Source organism: Piliocolobus tephrosceles, chromosome 9, assembly GCF_002776525.5.
Source record: "Piliocolobus tephrosceles isolate RC106 chromosome 9, ASM277652v3, whole genome shotgun sequence".
In the NCBI taxonomy this organism is placed as follows: Eukaryota; Metazoa; Chordata; class Mammalia; order Primates; family Cercopithecidae; genus Piliocolobus; species Piliocolobus tephrosceles.
This window is the reverse complement of record NC_045442.1, coordinates 130,301,655-130,319,809: the sequence shown is the minus strand read 5'-3', so window position 1 is coordinate 130,319,809 and position 18,155 is coordinate 130,301,655. Positions and strand designations below refer to the sequence as shown.

At 47.3% G+C, this 18,155-nt stretch overlaps 1 protein-coding gene across 11 annotated transcripts in view; it reads left to right on the top strand.

The window, feature by feature from the left end:
- The window catches only part of WDR37 (WD repeat domain 37), a 75,769-nt gene that overhangs the window by 50,296 nt on the left and 7,318 nt on the right, over positions 1–18,155 (top strand). For all 11 annotated transcript variants that reach the window (XM_023192479.2, XM_023192477.2, XM_023192472.2 and 8 more), the window contains 2 exons: positions 17,363–17,497; positions 18,030–18,144. In XM_023192479.2, the coding sequence (XP_023048247.1) occupies positions 17,363–17,497; positions 18,030–18,144 (250 nt within the window). The remainder of the gene's footprint in view (positions 1–17,362; positions 17,498–18,029; positions 18,145–18,155) is intronic.

Here is an 18,155-nt window from a genome sequence, read left to right as displayed (position 1 = left end):
GGTCTTAACAGAACTCATCAGTTCTTTCTGTGACCGCCTCCTTCCCCGAGTCTGGCCCTGCTCAGTCAGTGATGAGACCGCCTGCCCACTCATGGGGGCTGTCTACCTAGAGTGTTCCCTGGTTCTTCTCTTTTAACCTCCTCTCCCCGTTCCCCCATCATGTTCCATGTGGTCCACTGGCAGGTCTGCTGCCAGGTCTGCTGCCAGAGGGTGTGGGATCTGTCCTGGCCACTCCTCGCTCCTCCATGGTCCCCCAACCTCCCACCAGTGCTGCTTTCCACTCCACGTCTGGATAAGCAGCGTGCAGTGAGAGGTTTATAAATGAACTCCAAATATGAAAATCTGTTTTATATGTTTAACGTGAGTCACTAAGTTTTAGATTTAGTGTTCAAAATGTTAGTAAGATGTTGGAAAGGAAAATAGGACTTTTTGTTTGTTTGTTTGTTAATAGACAGAGTCTCTTTCTGTCGCCCCGGCTGGAGTGCAGTGGCACAATCTCGGCTTACTGCAACCTCTGCCTCCCGGGTTCAAGCGATTCTCCTCCCTCAGCCTCCCTAGTAGCTGGGATTGCAGGTGCCCGCCACCACGCCTGGTTAATTTTTGTATTTTTAGTAGAGGTGGGGTTTCACCATGTTGGCTGGGCTGGTCTCAAACTCCTGACTTCAGGTGATCCGCCCGCCTCGCCTACCAAAGTGCTGGGATTATAGATGTGAGCCGTCGTGCCCGACCAGGACGCATTTTCAAAAAGAAGCTTGAGATTGGAAAGCTAATTCCTTGACTCTGAGACTGGAACAGGAGCAGGCAGCAGTCACGACCACGCGTAGAGATCTTTATGTCAGCCTGGGTCTGTTCGGGGGCATCACATGCATTAAACTACTCCGTCCTGACATCAGGTCGGCGTTTATTCTGCCAGCTCCATTAGCGATCGCCACAGTAATACAGACCTCCCGGCGGTCAGTGGCTGAACACAGCACCGTGCTGTTGCTGCATCAGGGTGCAGTGAGCACCGAGCTGGGCCCCCATGAGCTCCGCCACATGGCCTGACCCCGCTGCAGGCCAGCTCATTGGTGAGGAAGATGCTGTGGCTCGGGGAGCGCTGCTTCCTATGCATGTTAGCTTGGATGTGGTGCTCCCTGACGTCCACCAGATGCAGAGGGGCCCCACAGCAAAGCCCTGGCTGGACCTGGGCCCGCCACCTGGCAACACTGTGCAGGGCGGGGCAGAGGGGCCACATGGCTGCTCTGCTGTTCCTCATGAGAATTCACTGGAAGGGCAGTGGGAGGCCTAGTGGGTGGGAGGAGCAAGATGGTCTCACTCCTGCGCCTGCAGTGCTTTCCTAAGCTTTTTTCTTAGAAAAGTTTCAAGCCTACATAAAAACTAACAGAGTAGTACAGTGTACCCACAAACCCTTCACCTAGGTTCGCCTGTTGTATTGCAGCACTGCTGTCTCCTTACACGTGTACACACCTCTCTGAAACACACGCCCACTAACCCTTCACCTAGGTTTGCCTGTTCTTGTATTGCAGCACCGCTGTCTCTCTTTACACGTGTACACACTGCTGTCTGTAACACACACGCCCACTACCCCTCACCTAGGTTTGCGTGTTGTATTACAGCACTGCTGTCTCTACATAAGTGTAACACACACATCCACTTACCCATCACCTAGGTTCGCTTGTTGTATTGCAGCACTGCTGTCTCTCTTTACACATGTGTACACACCTCTCTCTGAAACACACGCCCACTTACCCTTCACCTAGGTTCGCCGGTTGTTGTATTGCAGCACTGCTGTCTCTGTAGATGTATACACACCTCTTTCTGTAACACACACTTGTATATTTTCTTTGGCTGAGACCTTTGAAAGGAAAACTCCAGCCTGCATTTTCTAAGAATAAGGATGTTCTCCTAATACAGTACCATTGTTTAAATAAGAAAATTAGTAAAAATTCTATGGCATCCTTTATCTGGTCCATATTTAGATTTACTGAGTTCTCCCCAAAATGTCTTTGATACTTTTTTTAGATCTAGGATTTAATCAGGATTCTCTCATCACATTTAGATATTATATCCTTTGACTTCTTTTAATCTAGAATGGTCCTTCCCCCATTTTTTGTTACTTTTTAGGACATTGAGTTTTTTGGTGAAGAATCCAAGATTCTTCACCAAAGAATCTTGGTGCTCTTTTGTAGTTATGACTTCCTTTAAAGTACCCCTCTGCTGTGCTATTGGTGTGCTGAAGCACTCCTGCGGTTAAGATGGCGCCTGCCAGAGGTGCTCTCCTGTTTCAAATAGTGAAGCGACACTGTTCCACAGATGTTAATTCCCCAGTGACCTTTCCTCGGCCCGGGGCCTCAGCTCATTGTGACATTGAGTCCTGCAGAAGGGGATCTTTGTAATTCTGCCTACACTGGTTAGTTGGCACTATGTGTTTTGAGTGTTAGCGAGCATAGACACCTGTACTTCGTTGGTGTTGGTGGTTGTGATCCCTGTGGTTGCTTTGGTTTTGGCTTCTGAGTGCCCCCCACCCCCCCACCCATGGGACCTGCAGGGCCGAGTGCCACCATCCTAGCACAGCTCCCTGCCCCAGGCTGGGACGACCCAGCAGCTCTCACTGCATTGACTCTGCTCATCTGTATGGAGCACAAAAATCTGTTAGAGCTTTGAGAATTGGGTGAAGAGGGTAGTTGTGTGTCTAGAGAGCAGGGCAGCTTCCTATGTGCTTCCGATATGGGGGTTGCAGGTATAGACTGGTGTGCCCTGCCGCGTCTGTCCCCTATGAGGGCAGAATGGAAAGGCCCAAGAATTCTGTCCAGAGGAGGATGCAGTGGAGCCAGGGCTTGGTGAGTTGCTGGTTTGTGTCAGGCGCTGTTGGAGCCCCTGGCACCACCCTAGTTCAGGGAGAGAAACTGAGGCATGAGGACGCCAGGTGGTTTGCTGAGGGTTTGGCTCTAGGGGGTGATTCCAGAGCAGTCCCTCCTGGTGCCTTCAAGGTGCCTCTTGTGTTATTTAAGACCCTTCTAGCCCTGTGTTGTCTCTGTTCAGTTACCTTATTTAACTGAAAGACTTCATTTTTGTTTTGTGTAAAAAGAAAAGTTTTTGTATTTGTATTACTGGAGTTGATTGCAAGTGCATGTTTTTGCTTCTAAGGCTGTTGCAACCATGTGGTCTTGGCCATTTGACTGTGAAGTGTAGTGAATGCTGGTGGCATCTTTAAACCATCTGCGTAGGCCGGACGCAGTGGTTCACGCCTGTAATCCCAGCACTTTGGGAGGCCGAGATGGGCGGGTCACCTGAGGTCGGGAGTTTGAGACCAGCTTGACCAACATGGAGAAACGCTGTCTCTACTAAAAATACAAAATTAGTCAGGTGTGGTGGTGCATGCCTGTAATCCCAGCTACTTGGGAGGCTGAGGCAGGAGAATTGCTTGAACCCAGGAGCCGAGATCGCGCCGTTTTACTCCAGCCTGGGCAACAAGAGCGAAACTCTGTCTCAGAAAAAAAAAACTCTGATTAATTTGTGGTAAATTTTTGCAGCTGGTGGATACGTAAAACAATGGTTTTTAGAGAGCTGTACTTACGAAGAATGTAGTAACTGTTATGAAGGAGTTCTTATTAATGTGGACCTATGAATACAGTTTCCTAGGGTTTATGTCTTTCTACTGGAGTCAGGTGTGGGGGTGGAGTAAGGTGGAGTGTGTAATTCCGTGTGCCCTCTCTCCCACATGGGTCTTCCAAGCTGTAGTCTATGCTTCCACTCACCTGAACTGTGGGCGGGAGGTGAACCTGGACCAGACCTGCCCGGGCCAGGCTTATTCAGATCGTTTATGCTTTCGTTTCTTACTCAAATTATCATGAAGTAGCGTATCTTGTTTATGTGTACATCCAAAAATAAGTTTTGAAAAGATCTCTCTTTGGTGCTAATTTTGTTGCTGTGTCGGGGCGAGTCCACTGGACTCCTGGACATCCAGCTTCCCCTCACCGGCCTGGTGTTTCCTCAGCTGTGCTCCTGCAGGATGAGGGCTTGGTCAGCAGGTGGAGCCATGGACGCCTATATTGAACACAAACTCTTCCTGACATCAGATCAGCTTTTGAGCCTTTAGACATGTCTCATAATGAGAAAAGCAGAAAATGAGAAATTTTACAAAAATGTTTCATCTGAGGCGTCTTCTTAGTACCGCTTGCCTTTGTCTCTGGCGTGGGTTTTGCAGGTCCGAGCCAGTACACCAAATAAAACCCATAGAGTGCGTGATCCTTACGAAAGTGTAGAGCTGTGCATCCGCGCCACAGCACACCTGAAGCGCGGAGTGCGGCTTTAGTTCCTAAGATGTGCATCCGCGCCACAGCAGAAGTGCGGCTTTAGTTCCTGAGATGTGCATCCGCGCCACAGCGCACGAGGTGCGTGTTTTGTTCTTGAGCTGTGCATCCGCGCCACAGCAGAAGTGCGGCTTTAGTTCCTGACTAGGATGTGCATCTGCACTACAGCACACCTGGGTGAAGTCCAGTGTGTGGGTTTAGTTCCTAAGATGTGCATCTGCGCCACAGCACACCAGGGAGATGGCCGAAGTGCGGCGTTAGTTCCTGAGATGTGCATCCGCGCCACAGTGGAAGTGCGGCTTTAGTTCCTAAGATGTGCATCCGCGCCACAGCACACCTGGGTGAGGTCCGGGGTGCGGCTTTAGTTCCTGAGATGTGCATCCGCGCCACAGCACACCTGGGTGAGTGCCGGAGTGCGGCTTTAGTTCCTGAGATGTGCATCCGCGTCACAGCACACCTGGGTGAGGTCCGGGGTGTGGGTTTAGTTCCTGATTAAGAGAAATGGCCAGATTGTGTGTGTCCGTTTGATCACTTGTCTGGGACGTTCTGAACATGACTTGTAAGAGCACACCCTGGGTCTCCTGCCTTCCCTGCCACCATGTCATTCTGAGGGATCCTCTGCTCCCAGGGCTTCTCTGCAGTGGCCACTGCATCGCGAAGGACATCCGTGAGCCTTCCATGCGTGTCCAGCCTGTTATCGCCCAGACCCATGGGGCCTGGCACCCTGATAGGTGGGAATGTTCGCCCAGGGCCCGGCCTGAGGCCTGCAGGACTGCCCGCTCATCTAGGAGGTAGCTCTGTCGGTTTTCCAGGGCGATCCTGAGTCCTTTTCACCAGTTCTTTTCCTGAGCATTGAAAGCAAAAGTCAGACATGCGTTCTTAGAAGGTTTGCTGTTCTTGTAGATGTAGGCCAAAAAGTTGTATGCAGGGTGTTTTTAGTGATACTGCTTAAACAGAGGCAGTATTTCTTCAACGTGTGTGACTAAAAGTACCCTTTCTCACGTAATTTATATTAACATGGTGTGGAATGTGGTTTTCAAAGTTTTATCTTAGGACATATTTTCACTTGTAGGAACTCAGCATAAATTCTTTAGTACAATATATTAGAATCTAATGTCTTTTATAATGTAGATAATTAACTGTCTAGTTAAGGTGACTTGCTGTATATGGGGTTTTCTTAAAGCATGAAGTAGCTCTAAAGGCTTAACGGTAACTAGCCCAGTTTTGTGATCCAGTTTCCAGGAGAGATTTTTTCCCCACTTTTGTTTTTTGCTTACTGTAATCCTCGTACTTTTACTTGAATTCTGTGTCTTTTTGAAAGACTGAAGTTTGAGTTCCAGTGCTTCACTGTAAGAAAGAAAAGCGTAGCGAAATGGGTCCCCTGAAACGTGTGGTCGTTATCTTAGCTGGAGGAGTTGGAGCTCCGTGCTGTGAGTTGCTAAAGGCTTTGATCATCCGTGTTTAGAAGGACCTGTCGCCTTTTCCTTTTGATGTGTCTTATTTCTTTTCACTCTGTGTTTTGGCATCTCTGTATTATAGCAGGACTTTTACCATGGTATTAGTTGGCGTAACTGTGTGGCTGTTTTTATTTGACTGTTTGTTAGTGACCCAATGTGTACTGATTTATATGAAAAGCAATTTTAGATACTTCATATAGCAGAAATGTGAAGTTGTAGTATGTATTCTTAAAAATAATAAAAAGGCTTAATTTGAAAATTTCAGTGTGTCATAGGAATTCAGCTGTTGGTGGCTATTTCTCTTTTTTTTTTTTTTTTTTTGTGCCTTGGTGGCTATTTCTTATACCTTGTTTGATTGCACTACGTAGATTGATGTTTTTTACAAATGAAGGTCTGTGGAGCCCAGCCCTGGCCGAGCAGGTTTGTTGATGCCAGTTTTCCAACAGCACATGCTCACTTCCTGTCTCTGTCACATTTTGGTCATTCTCACAGTATTTCTTACTTTTTCATTGTGATTATGTGAGGGTGGTCAGTGACTTTTGCTGTAACTGTTATTATTGGTTTTGAGGTCCTGGGAACCTTGCCCGTAGAAGACAGTGAACTTAGTCGATAAATCGTGTGTGTTCCAACTGCCCTACTGACTGACCATTCCCTCGTCTGTCACCTTCTCCTAAGGCCTCTGACTCCCTGAGACACAACACTATTGAAATTAGGCCAACTAACATCCCTCCAGTGGCCTCTCAGTGTTCAAATGAAGAGTTTCGTGTCCCTCACTTGAAAGCTGTAAATGAACAAAGCTCAGTGAGGAAGACATGTCGAAGGCAGAGAGGCTGTGAAAGGTGAGCGTCCTGAATCGGACAGCCAGGTTCTGAATGCAAAGGAAAAGTTCTGGAAGGAAAGTAAAACTGCTACTCCAGGTGATAAGAACACAACCCTAATGCTGATATGAAGGAAGTTTGAGTGGTCTGTATTGGTTAAACCAGCCACAACTTTCCTTTTAGCCAAATCCTGAGCCACAGTAGGGCCCTGACTCTCTTCAATTCTGTGAGGGCTGAGAGAGGTGAGGGAGCTGCGGAAGAAAAGCTGGAAGCTAGCACAGGTTGGTTCATGAGGTTTAAGGAAAGAAGCCGTCTCCATAACATGAGAGTGCAAGGTGAAGCAGCAGCAAGTGCTGGTGGAGAAGCTGCAGCAAGTTCTCCAGAAGATCCAGCTGAGATCATCGATGAAGATGGCTGTGTTTAATAACAGATTCTCAGTGTAGACAAAACAGCCTTCTGTTAAAAAAGATGCCATCTAGAACTTTCCTAGCTAGAGAAGTCATTGCCTGGCTTCAAAGGACAGACTGATTCTCTTGTGAGGGGCTAGTACGGTTGGTGACTTGCAGTTGAAGCTCATTTACCATTCAGAAAATCCTAGGGCCCTTAGGAATTATGTGAAACCTACTCTGCCTGTGCTCTATAAATGGATCACCAAAGGCTGGATGAGAGCACATCTGTTTACACCATGGTTTACTGAATATTTTAAGCCTACTGTTGAGACCTACTGCTCAGGAAAAAAGTTTTTTTTTTTTTTTTTTTCAAAATTGTACTGCTTATTGACAGTGCACCTAAGGGCTCTGATGGAGATGTACAAAGGGATGGATGTTGTCATGCCTGGTAACACAACCCCCATTCTGCAGCCCATGGTTCAAGGAGTCATTTTGACTTTCGAGTCTTATTATTTAAAGAATATATTCATAAGGCTATAGCTACCGTAGATAGTGATTCCTCTGATGGAGCTGGGCCATGTCAATTGAGCACTTTCTGGAAAGGATTTATCATTCTGGATGCCATTCAGAACATTTGTGATTCATGGGAGAAGGTCAAAATGTCACAGGAATTTGAGAGACGTGGAGGGGTACAAGTCTTCAATGGAGAAAGTCGCTGCAGGTGTGGTGGAAACAGGACGATAACTAGGATTAGCAGTGGATCCTGAAGATGGGACTGAATTACTACAATCTCATGATAAACTTGAATGGACAAGGAACTGCTTCTTGTGGATGAGTAAAGAAAGTGGTTTCTTGAGTGGGAATGTACTCTTGGTGAAGATGCTGTGAACACTGTTTAAATGACAGCAAAGGATTTTGAATATTCCATAATCTACGGTGGTAAAGCAGCAGCAGGGTTAGGATTTCAGAGGACTGACTCCAGTTTTGAAGTTCAATTGTGGGTAAAATGCCTTTTTTTTTTGAGACAGGAGTCTAGGTTGTCTAGGTTATAGTGCAGTGGTGCTATCTTGGCCCACTGCCACCTCTGCCTCCCAGGTTCAAATGATTCTCCTGCCTCAGCCTTCCGAGTAGGTGGGATTACAGGCACCTGCCACCACGCCCGGCTAATTTTTACATTTTTAATAGACAGGGTTTCACCCTGTTGGCCAGGCTGGTCTTGAACTCCTAACCTTAAATGATCCACCTGCCTTGGCCTCCCAAAGTGCTGGGATTACAGGCATGAGCCACCATGCCTAGCCTTGGTAAAATGCTTTTAAACAGCATCACATGCGATAGAGAAATCTTTTGTAGAAGGAAGAATCAGTTGATGTAGCAGACTTCATTGCTGTCCGTTTTAAGAAATAGCCCCAGCCTTCAGGAGCCACCACGCTGATCAGTCAGCAGCCGTCAGCATCGAGGCAGGACCCCCCACCAGCGAAAAATGATGACTCACCAAAGGCTCAGATGACTCTTAGTGTTTTCAGTGGTAAAATTTATCTTACTTATAAAACACACACATTGTGTTTTCAGAAGTAATGCAGTTGCTCACTTAATGGAATATAGGATGGTGTGGCTGTGGCTTCTGTATGCACTGGAAAACCAGACAGCTCGTGTGATCTGCCTTACTGCTATCTTTACCTCACAGTGTGGTCTGGAACGAACGGAACCCGCAGAAGCTCTGAGATTGCCTGTGTTTGTCCTAACCACCAGGAGCTGCAGCTGGAAGTCAGTGCTTTTTACCTGAACTAAGTTCTTTTCTGTTTGTGTGTTTTTCACCTGGCAGTGTAATTCCATAAGCCTGGCCCTCTCCTGGCTGCAGCATTCCCTTGCACACACCTGGGGGCTGAACCCACACGCAGGCCGTTCCAGCGTGGGCCCTCACTGTGCGGACTGTGGGTGAATAGACGTGCCTGCAAGAGACTTTTGCTGTCATGACAGTTGCCTGTTTGGATCCCAGCCTCAGTCCTCAGACTCCCTTCAGCACACCCCAACCCCGTAGAGTTTTCCTCCCCTCCCCCTTTCCCTTTTTTTTTTTTTACTTTTTTATTTTGGTTGCTATAAAAAGGAGCTGACAGGCGAGGCGTCACTGGCCATTAAACCTCCTCTGTGGGTGGCGGGTGGCTCTGCCTCGTGCCAGGCTGGCAGTATTTGCAATGCGGATAAAGAAAAAAATAGGAGATCATCTCAACATGGATGTGATATTTGAGGATGCAAAGTTTTTTTGTTTTCTTCCTTTTTAATTCTTTACAAATAATTTTAACTTTATTCCCCAAATGTGGCCTTTGGTGCTTTCTTCTAACGAAAACAAAACACACATCTAACCAAACAATTTTAAAAAATCGGTTGGAAAATTATAATGATCACTTTGAACTGATGACATCTTTGTGTGCTTTTATTTCCAAACACCTGGGGGAGATACTTGGTACTAAACACTGAGTTCTAGATCATGTGCTCAGAAAGGTAAACAGTTTCGCACCTTGTGTCATGGTGTTAACAGTTTTCTTTATGCTTTTAAAGGGAAAAGATATTTGGAAAGTGACATTTTTAACTGGATGATGGGCAGTTTTAATTGCACCTGACCTTTGTGCTTGGTCACAGGCAACATGCAGGCGTCAGCTCGGGTGTGGGCCTCTGGGTGCTGTCCGGCCAGCCAGCCGCCTGGGAGGTGGGCATTGGAAAGGCCGCATGTGGTCTGTGAATCATCCTGTCACCCACCCCACCCCGGGTCTCTGCCCTGTCAGTCCTCCGCTGTCCCTTTGTGCACGTAGTTTTGCTCCCACTTGCCAGTGAGGACACACACTCTGTCTTTCAGTGTTTGCATTGTTTCACTTAAGATAATGGCCCCCAGTTCTATCCATGTTGCTGCATAAATTAATAAATGTGATTTTATTTTGAGGAAGTGTATAGATTTATATAAATACAACTCTTAGTAATAACTGGCTAATATCCAAGGTTATTGTAAAACTGAGGCTAGGGTCACTAAGGACTCCATCTGTTGCCCGTGATAGCTTTTCTGAGCTTTGCTGGTTGGTCTGAGTATGGTGCAGATTCCAGAGAACCATAGTGGGCAGCAGTTGGCGGGAACAGGACCTCACTGCAGCAGTCGTGTTCAGGGATGGTCTTGGGTGTTTCCTCTATGTTAGCTAGTCAGTGTTTTGTCTTGTGAGACAGAAACTGCCAAGGAGATGTTAGCAGATAACAGTGCGCAGCTGGGCACACCTAGGCCCAGTGGTTCTTTTTGTGCAAAGGAGAATCCTTGTCTCTTACCAGCAGAGCGGCACTGGCCGTGTCACCACCTGCAGAGCTGCCGTTCCGTCCTTCTCTCTCAGTGTCCTGTGGTATGGACCTAACAGTAACTTCCTGAGCCAGTCCCTTGTTGATGCATGTTTTACAATTTTTATTGGTTTATTTTTTTGAGACAGGGCCTCACCCTCTTGCCTAGGCTGGACTGCAGTGGCATGATCACAGCTCACTGCAATCTTGACCTCCTGGGCTCAAGTGATCCTCCCACCTCAGCCTCCTGAGTAGCAGGGACTACAGGGCTATGCCACCACTCCCTGCTAATGTTTGTGTTTTTTATAGAGATGGAGTCTCACTATGTTGCTTAGGCTGCTCTCGAAATCTTGGCCTCAAGTGATCCTCCTGCCTCAGCCTCCAAAGTTCTGGGATTACAGGTGTGACCCAGCACGCCTGGCTGCCTGTTGATGCATTTTAAAATTGTTTCCAAGTTAGAATATTGTTTTTAAAACTGATAGGAGATTTAGTGTATCTCTGTTTTACCCTTTTAAGTTCCTCATTTAAGAAGGGCTACTCAGAAACTAATAAAATAAGGGCTTAAGGAAATAATTGCATTTGAATTGCTCTACTTAACAGCTTTGTTTTGACCTGTCAGATTCTGTCACTTTTCTTTGAGATAACTGTAAGACAGCCATCACGCTATTGACACATACTAGAAACTTCCTGTGAGGTACTTCAGGACAGACTCGGGAGACAGGTGCGGGTGTCTGAGTCCACAAGTCAGCAGAAACCAGCATGATATGCAGAGTGGGCAGAATGGGGAGGGGCGACTGCCTAAAGCATTAGCTTACGTTTGGAAAAGATGGTGGTGACCATGCTGTGTGCATGTCCACTGCAGAGCCAGGGCCTGGGTGGCACATGAGGGTCGCCTGGCAGCCTCTGATCAGCATCTGCGCACTGCGTGCACTCAGCCACCCTCAGCTAGCTCTGCTTGAAGTCCCTGCACACATCTGAGCTGCAGGGTTTCTGGTGCTCAGCAGCAGAGCAGAGAAACACTTCATTTAACACCGTCTTTGGAGAGCACGATGTTCCACAGAAGCGATTTCTCCAATGATCCCTCAAGAACCAACACTTTGTAAAAAAAAAGACTATTTTGTGTGTGTGTGTGTAAGAGAGGGACATACCAGTGCTTTAGGAGTGTGCACGCACTGCTACGCTGCCTCCCTGCCCTGATGGCCTCACAGGCTGGGTGTTACTGTTTGTCTCTATTGTGTTTTGTTTTGTTTTGGCTTCTCTGGAAGTCAGTTGTTGCTTTTTGCCATTTTTGTATTGGTTTCTAACACTGTTTCTCATTCAATCCCACCGATTTCTCTTACTTACTGCTCCTGAACATTCTAAAACTGATACGTGAGATGAAAATGAACCCTGAATAAAAGACTCAGGGCCATTCCTATGAAGAAAGAACATGAGTGCATGGGCGTTAGGAATTTCTTCTGTATATCTGAAGGCCGTGCTGCACAACAAGTCAAGAGCATCTGTTTGGAAAATACATCTGTACAGGCTCCTGCAGATGCAGTAGTTGTAAGAAACAGTCTCTGTCCTTAGTAGCCTTGACATTCTAGGATGATAAGATCAGTACACGAGACAGAGGAAAGCAAGAGAACACAGAGCTGAGTGCTGTGTGCTTAGTCTGGAGATCACAGAGCTGAGTGCTGTGTGCTTAGTCCAGAGATCACAGAGCTGAGTGCTGTTACTGAGTCCAGGCACCACAGATCAGTGTTTCTGTAACAGGTCTTCTTTCTTTGTGTCATAGCTAAGGTGAAGCTCTTCAGCTAGCAGAAGAGTGTTCTCGCTGTGCCCCCATAGTTCATGGACCTGATCTTTAGAACCTTATTTTTGGCTGGGTGAGGTGGTCAGGTTATACTGAACTAAATGTTTTCTTTGAATAGTCTGTGGAAAGGTTCTTATTAATTCAGTTAATCAGATCTTAGGGAGGCTTTAGCGTAGTCTGAAGTCACTTTAGAAGCTCTTCTCTGTGGGCTGTGGTAAACACGGATATTGCAGAGGCTTCTTGTAGCTTTGCTGTGGTGCCTGTTGGCAGCACTTCCAGCCCTTAGGGTGCTATTGTGTGCCTAACACTGCTGACCTTATAAGTGGCCGGTCACTTGTCCCCTTCGCTGGGAGAAGGGAGGCGTCACTGGAGTGACTTTACCTCCTCCTCTGCTGCACACTCTCTCATGAGGAGCGGGGCCTGCACGCAGCCAGTGCTTAATAAATATTTGTTGCATGAACAGTTCTGTAGTGCAGCCCTTATCAGTGACTTAGTTGGGAAATCTTTCATCATCATCATTATTATTATTATTATTATTTTTGAGACGGAGTCTTGCTCTGTTGCCCAGGCTGGAGTGCAGTGGCCGGATCTCAGCTCACTGCAAGCTCCGCCTCCCGGGTTTACGCCATTCTCCTGCCTCAGCCTCCCGAGTAGCTGGGACTACAGGCGCCCGCCACCTTGCCAGGCTAGTTTTTGTATTTTTTTTAGTAGAGACGGGGTTTCACCGTGTTAGCCAGGATGGTCTCGATCTCCTGACCTCGTGATCCGCCCGTCTCGGCCTCCCAAAGTGCTGGGATTACAGGCTTGAGCCACCGCACCCGGCCTATCTCTCATTATTTTTGCCGACAGGGGTTTGGAGAGCAGCATGGCCCCATGAGACTACTGAGGTGGAACTATGCATTAGGAGAGCTGACTTCTCCAGGGAACAGTTGAATTTGAAATTCTGAAAAAGAATCACGTATGATACATACTTGATTTTTGCTTTGATAGTTTTTTATTTTAAAGGTCCACTTTTTTGGGAGGTAGCCATCAAGGAGTATTTAGAAATGTGTCTTATTCTAATGTGACTTTTCCGTTTCTTGGTCAGTCCTCCGAGTTCGTCAAAGGAATGCTTGTGTGAGTTCTTGAATTCCGAAAGATGTGGGTGATGAGAAAGGCCAGGATGGAACTTCGGAGACCCCGAGTGTGCATTTGGGCTGCCTGGCTGTGAAGGGAAGACCTGATTAATGTGTTAGGAGTTGGATTTCATGCAGATAGCTTGGAAATTGCAGGAAGGGCTCTGATGACTCTGAACACAACACAGCTACCCCACATCTTCCCTTGCACTGTGAAGGGCCCCCTCCGAGGGGCACCCGGGGGTCCTGGGCTGGCTTGTTGGGGTGTCCTTTGGTTCCTTAGAGCACTGTTTTAAAGTCAGGGTTGTTGGTGACACAGGTGTTGTACTTTTGTATCAGCACTGTAATAGAACAGTTGACCTGCCAAACTAATAAAGCCACAGTGGTGCCTGTTTCACAGCTGTTCATTTTCAAAGATCTATTCTCAGTGCCTTGACTGAGAAGCCTGGGTTCCAAGGAAGGGACTGCCGTCCGCAGGCCTCCCCCTCGAGCACCCTTGCTCTCTGTGGACACACAGGCGTGCTCCTCAGAGGTGAACACATTACCTCGAGGAAGCTGCGTTTTAAAAATAGGAAAGGAAACGATCGTCAGTGTTTGATGTCGTGCCGGAAAAGCACTCCCATCAGCGCTTTGTGGCTCAGTGTTTTCCACATCGTGTCTTCTTTTCCTTAGCCGTGAAATTTCGTCAGATTGTTATGCAGAAGCGGTTCAGTGTCTCTGTGTGACTGCGAGACAGCTGTTGGTCCTAATGAGGATGCCAGCTTCGCGGCGTTTCCGCTGATGGAGACCCGCGGAGGGAGCGGAATGTTCCAGACCAGGCAGTGGTGTGCGGCGAGGAGGTGCCGCACTGTCAGCTGGAGGAGCACGCTCGGCTGCCCCACACGACAAGATAAATGAGTTTGCCGGAGTTTGGCAGCGTCGGCACCATTTCCAGTGCACGGCCGTGCGCGCCAGCCTCCCCGTGGGACCTGTGGGCTGAGGGTGCCTTGGAAACTGCTGCCTCTTTGCCGGTTCTTTCTTCTTTTGATGTCCGACAATACTTGTCAGGATTGTGATTTATTAAAAACCTAATGTCTTTCAGCATTTCATTAACATGGGGTTAGGCGATCTTTTGTTGAGCCTTTTTTCCTATTAATTTAGCAGAATGTTCACTGAAATTTAACTTGGCCAAACCTCCTGAAGACTCCAGTTCAAAGAGAAGTCGGGGGCAGCTCTCCTCTGGCTCTTCCAGGCTCCCCCAGCAGTCGGAGTCCTCCAAGCCTCATTGTAACCTTCTCACTGAAGCATGGCAGCGTCTGATTCATAGTCAAGCCCTCACGTTGTTCTTTATTTTTTTAGATGAAGAATCTGGAGGAGTTACTGGGTTGATTTTGCAGAGTTCTCTCTGCTCATGCTGCTGTAGTTACCTGTGCTGCTCTTGTTACCCGGGCTGCTCTTGTTACCCGGGCTGCTCTAGTTACCCGTGCTGCTGTAGTTACCCGTGCTGCTCTTGTTACCCGTGCTGCTCTTGTTTCCCGTGCTGCTCTTGTTTCCCGGGCTGCTCTTGTTACCCGGGCTGCTATAGTTACCTGTGCTGCTGTAGTTACCTGTGCTGCTCTTGTTACCCGGGCTGGGTGTTTGTTCGTGTCCTGCCCCGTGTGATGCCGCGGTTTCCAGTCGGGCAGTTTCCCCCAGGAGACGATGTTGGTTGTCACCCCTGGGGAGGGGCCTGCTCTAGTTTCTCGTGGACCTGGGCAGGGCGGCTGCTACATCCACAGGCCAGGATGCCGCACCACAGGGAAGGGCCCCGAGCAGGGGAATAAGTGTCAGCAAATCCACACCGCAGCTGTGGGCACCACGACCAGGCCTTTGAGAAGGCAGACGTGAAAACGGTCGCTGCCACATCATCCCGACTGTGTTCCGAGGCCTCAGTGTCAGAGCGTGTTTCTGGGTGGTGTTGACACTCCTTGATTCTTAGTAGCTTTGCTGTACTTTGATGTTATGTTTTTAAAAACCTTGTTTTAATGCAGTGGAACTTAGACTTAATTAGAACTCAGCTCGTGTCCACTTAAATGAGGAGGATTTTCATAAATGGACTTGGTGACTGGATGGTGCTCCTCTCATCCAGGGCCACATAGAGCATGAAATCCCATGTCATGGTACAGCTTCAGTGGCTGGGACAACTGGTGTTTAATTGGACTCCAGAGTTCCAAGCAATTTTTATGGACCGGACCTCGGTGAGGGTAGATGTGGAAACCAAGCTTTTGGTCCACGTAAACTAGTGATTTGTGATGACAAGAGGACACTTCCTTCATGGATAGGTGGAAATTCACATGCTTATCATCTTGTAGGTATCTTAGCCGCTTTAGTGAGGGGTGAGGTGGGTTTTGAGCCTCTGTACAGAGTGAGTGACTCCAGTTTTTGTGCCCTGGGAGACAGTGTTGGGGTCAAGCCTGTGTCTCTCTGACAAGGCACTGCCCCTGCGTCTCAGGATCTGCCCACTGTGTCCTGAAGTCAGACCATGTCTTCCTGGGTGGGCCAGTCATGGGGGACTGGCGAGCACGCGGACCCACCACAGCCCTGAGCCAGGCGGGACATGCAGCCCCCCTGGCCGCTGCTGAAGAGAGCTGTTGATCATGCCTGGATGGTGTGTCCTGGGCTCACAGGGAAAGTAAGGTTTTTATCACACTCTTTTTACTGAACTTTGCCAGTGAGCAAAGAGGTGATTGAATTTTCTTCTTCAAATGTCGTTTTATTATTTGAGTCGTAAATACCTTCTGGCAAGTGCCAGAGACTTTCCTTTGATTGCTGGTTAAGGTAGTCGCCCCAGCCACTGCCAGCACAGCCTCAGCCAGTGAGGACATGGTTTCCTCTGCAGATTTTGCCTGGGTTTCTTCAGTGATTCTCAGTGCAATTCAAGTGATAACATACTTTGTTTATATGTTTAATCCAATTTTACCACTAGTAAGGGTATTTAACATACTTAGCACCGTGTCATACACTGTTTTTTACATTTCAAGAGCAAAGTTGATGAAAGGGTTTAACACAGACTGATGAAACCTTTCTTCCCCATCTCTTCTTGTTTTTATGGTACTTTTCATCTTTAGGGTGTGTCTCCCATCTTAGCCGTTTCAGGGCCTCTTTGGTTCCTTGAGCCCTTCTCCCTGAGGGCCACATATTTCAACATATTTGAATTAAAAAGAAAATTATTGTTATTTTGGATTTATATAAGCAGGTTCCAAGAGTGGTTGTGATGTTGAATTTTTCTCCTCAAACTTTTTAGATAAAAGTTGTGTTTAAATATACATAATATAAAACTTACTATTTTAACTGTTTTTATGTGTGTATTTCAGTGGCATTAAATTAGTTCACATTGTTGTACAGCCACCAGCACTATTTCCTGTGCTTTTTCATGGTCTCAAATGGAAACTCTGCACTCATGAAACTAGTCTTGCCTGTCCCCCAGACCCTGAGAACCTGTGTTCTACTTCTTGTGTCTATGAATTTGCCTAGTCCAGGGATCTTAGATGAGGGGGATTCTTGAAAGTTCATTCATGTCGTAGCTTGTGTTAGAGTTTCTTTTTTACGACTGAATAATATTCCATTGTGTGTACATGCCGCATTAAATCCATCTGCTGATGGACATGTGTGTTGTTTGCATCTCTTTGGCCGTTGTCAGTAATGCTACTGTGAACGCTGGTGTGTGTGGCTTCCTGGCTGTTTGTATATCTTCTTTGGGAAAATGTTGATCCAAGTCCTTTGTCTGTGTTTGAATTGTTGAGTTGTCAGAATGTTTTTCTCTAACTCCTGTGTTATGATTACATTGATTGAGAGTTGTTGTTGGAGTGGATTTTTTTAATTCTCTGCCATAGACCCAGATGTGTAGACATTTGGGCATGTTCTGTCGAACCCTACTTTCTGTAACCTCTCTTTGTTCCGTTGCCTGGAGATGTGGAATAGAGTAGAAGGGACTGTGTGTTTCTAATCCACTGGGAAGAAATCAGGTGTCCTTTTCTTGCACTGGTGGAAAGGCTTTGGGAGGCGGGAGCAGTTTGCGGAGGAGATGGCTGTGAGTTTGCGCTTCTCTGACCTCCTTCCCACCCACTTGGTCAGGGTTGTGTGTGGGGTGTGGTGTCGTGTCCTGCACCTGCTGTTGTGTCTGACCCTGTGCCCTCTGCTTGTAGCACTGTGACCTCTGCTGTGTTCACCGTGGGAGACAACGTGGTTTCAGGCAGCGATGACCGCACGGTGAAAGTCTGGGACTTGAAAAATATGAGATCCCCCATTGCAACTATTCGCACGGACTCTGCCATTAACAGGTAACGTCAAACTGTTGGTTAAGTAAGTGTCATAGTCTGATGGGAAAGGGTTGATTGTGATTTCATGTTTTATTCGTGGAGGTTTAATTGATAGAACCCTGGGAACAATGGTTTAGGTTCCTTTGTCCTCTAATGCAGTTTCAGTATTCCATGAAAACTTAAACTAACTGAGCCCTAAAACCAGGTAGGATCAGTGAGATTTGTAAGAATGAGAATGACCCATTTGTGGCAGATGTGCAGGGCTTCTCTTGACTTCTTGTGAGGGTTGGTCTTGTGTGGGTGGGTCTGGTTCTACCATTGAGCAGTGTGTGTGTGTATTGTGTGTATGTGCGTGGGGTCTGTGTGATCTTGTAGCTACGTGTGAGTAACTTGGTCTCTTTTGAACACCGTAAGCAGGTGGCACACGCAGTGTGTTAATGTAGTTAGCCTTGAAATGTGAATAATATGGAACCACCTGCCTCATTATCTGTAAATTCAAAAACTTAGAGTGTCACTGTTTTATACACAACCCACTTTTACCTCTTCTTTGCAGGATCAATGTATGTGTCGGCCAAAAAATCATAGCCCTCCCCCATGACAACCGACAAGTGAGACTGTTTGATATGTCAGGAGTGCGCCTGGCACGGCTTCCCCGGAGCAGCCGCCAGGTAACAGCACG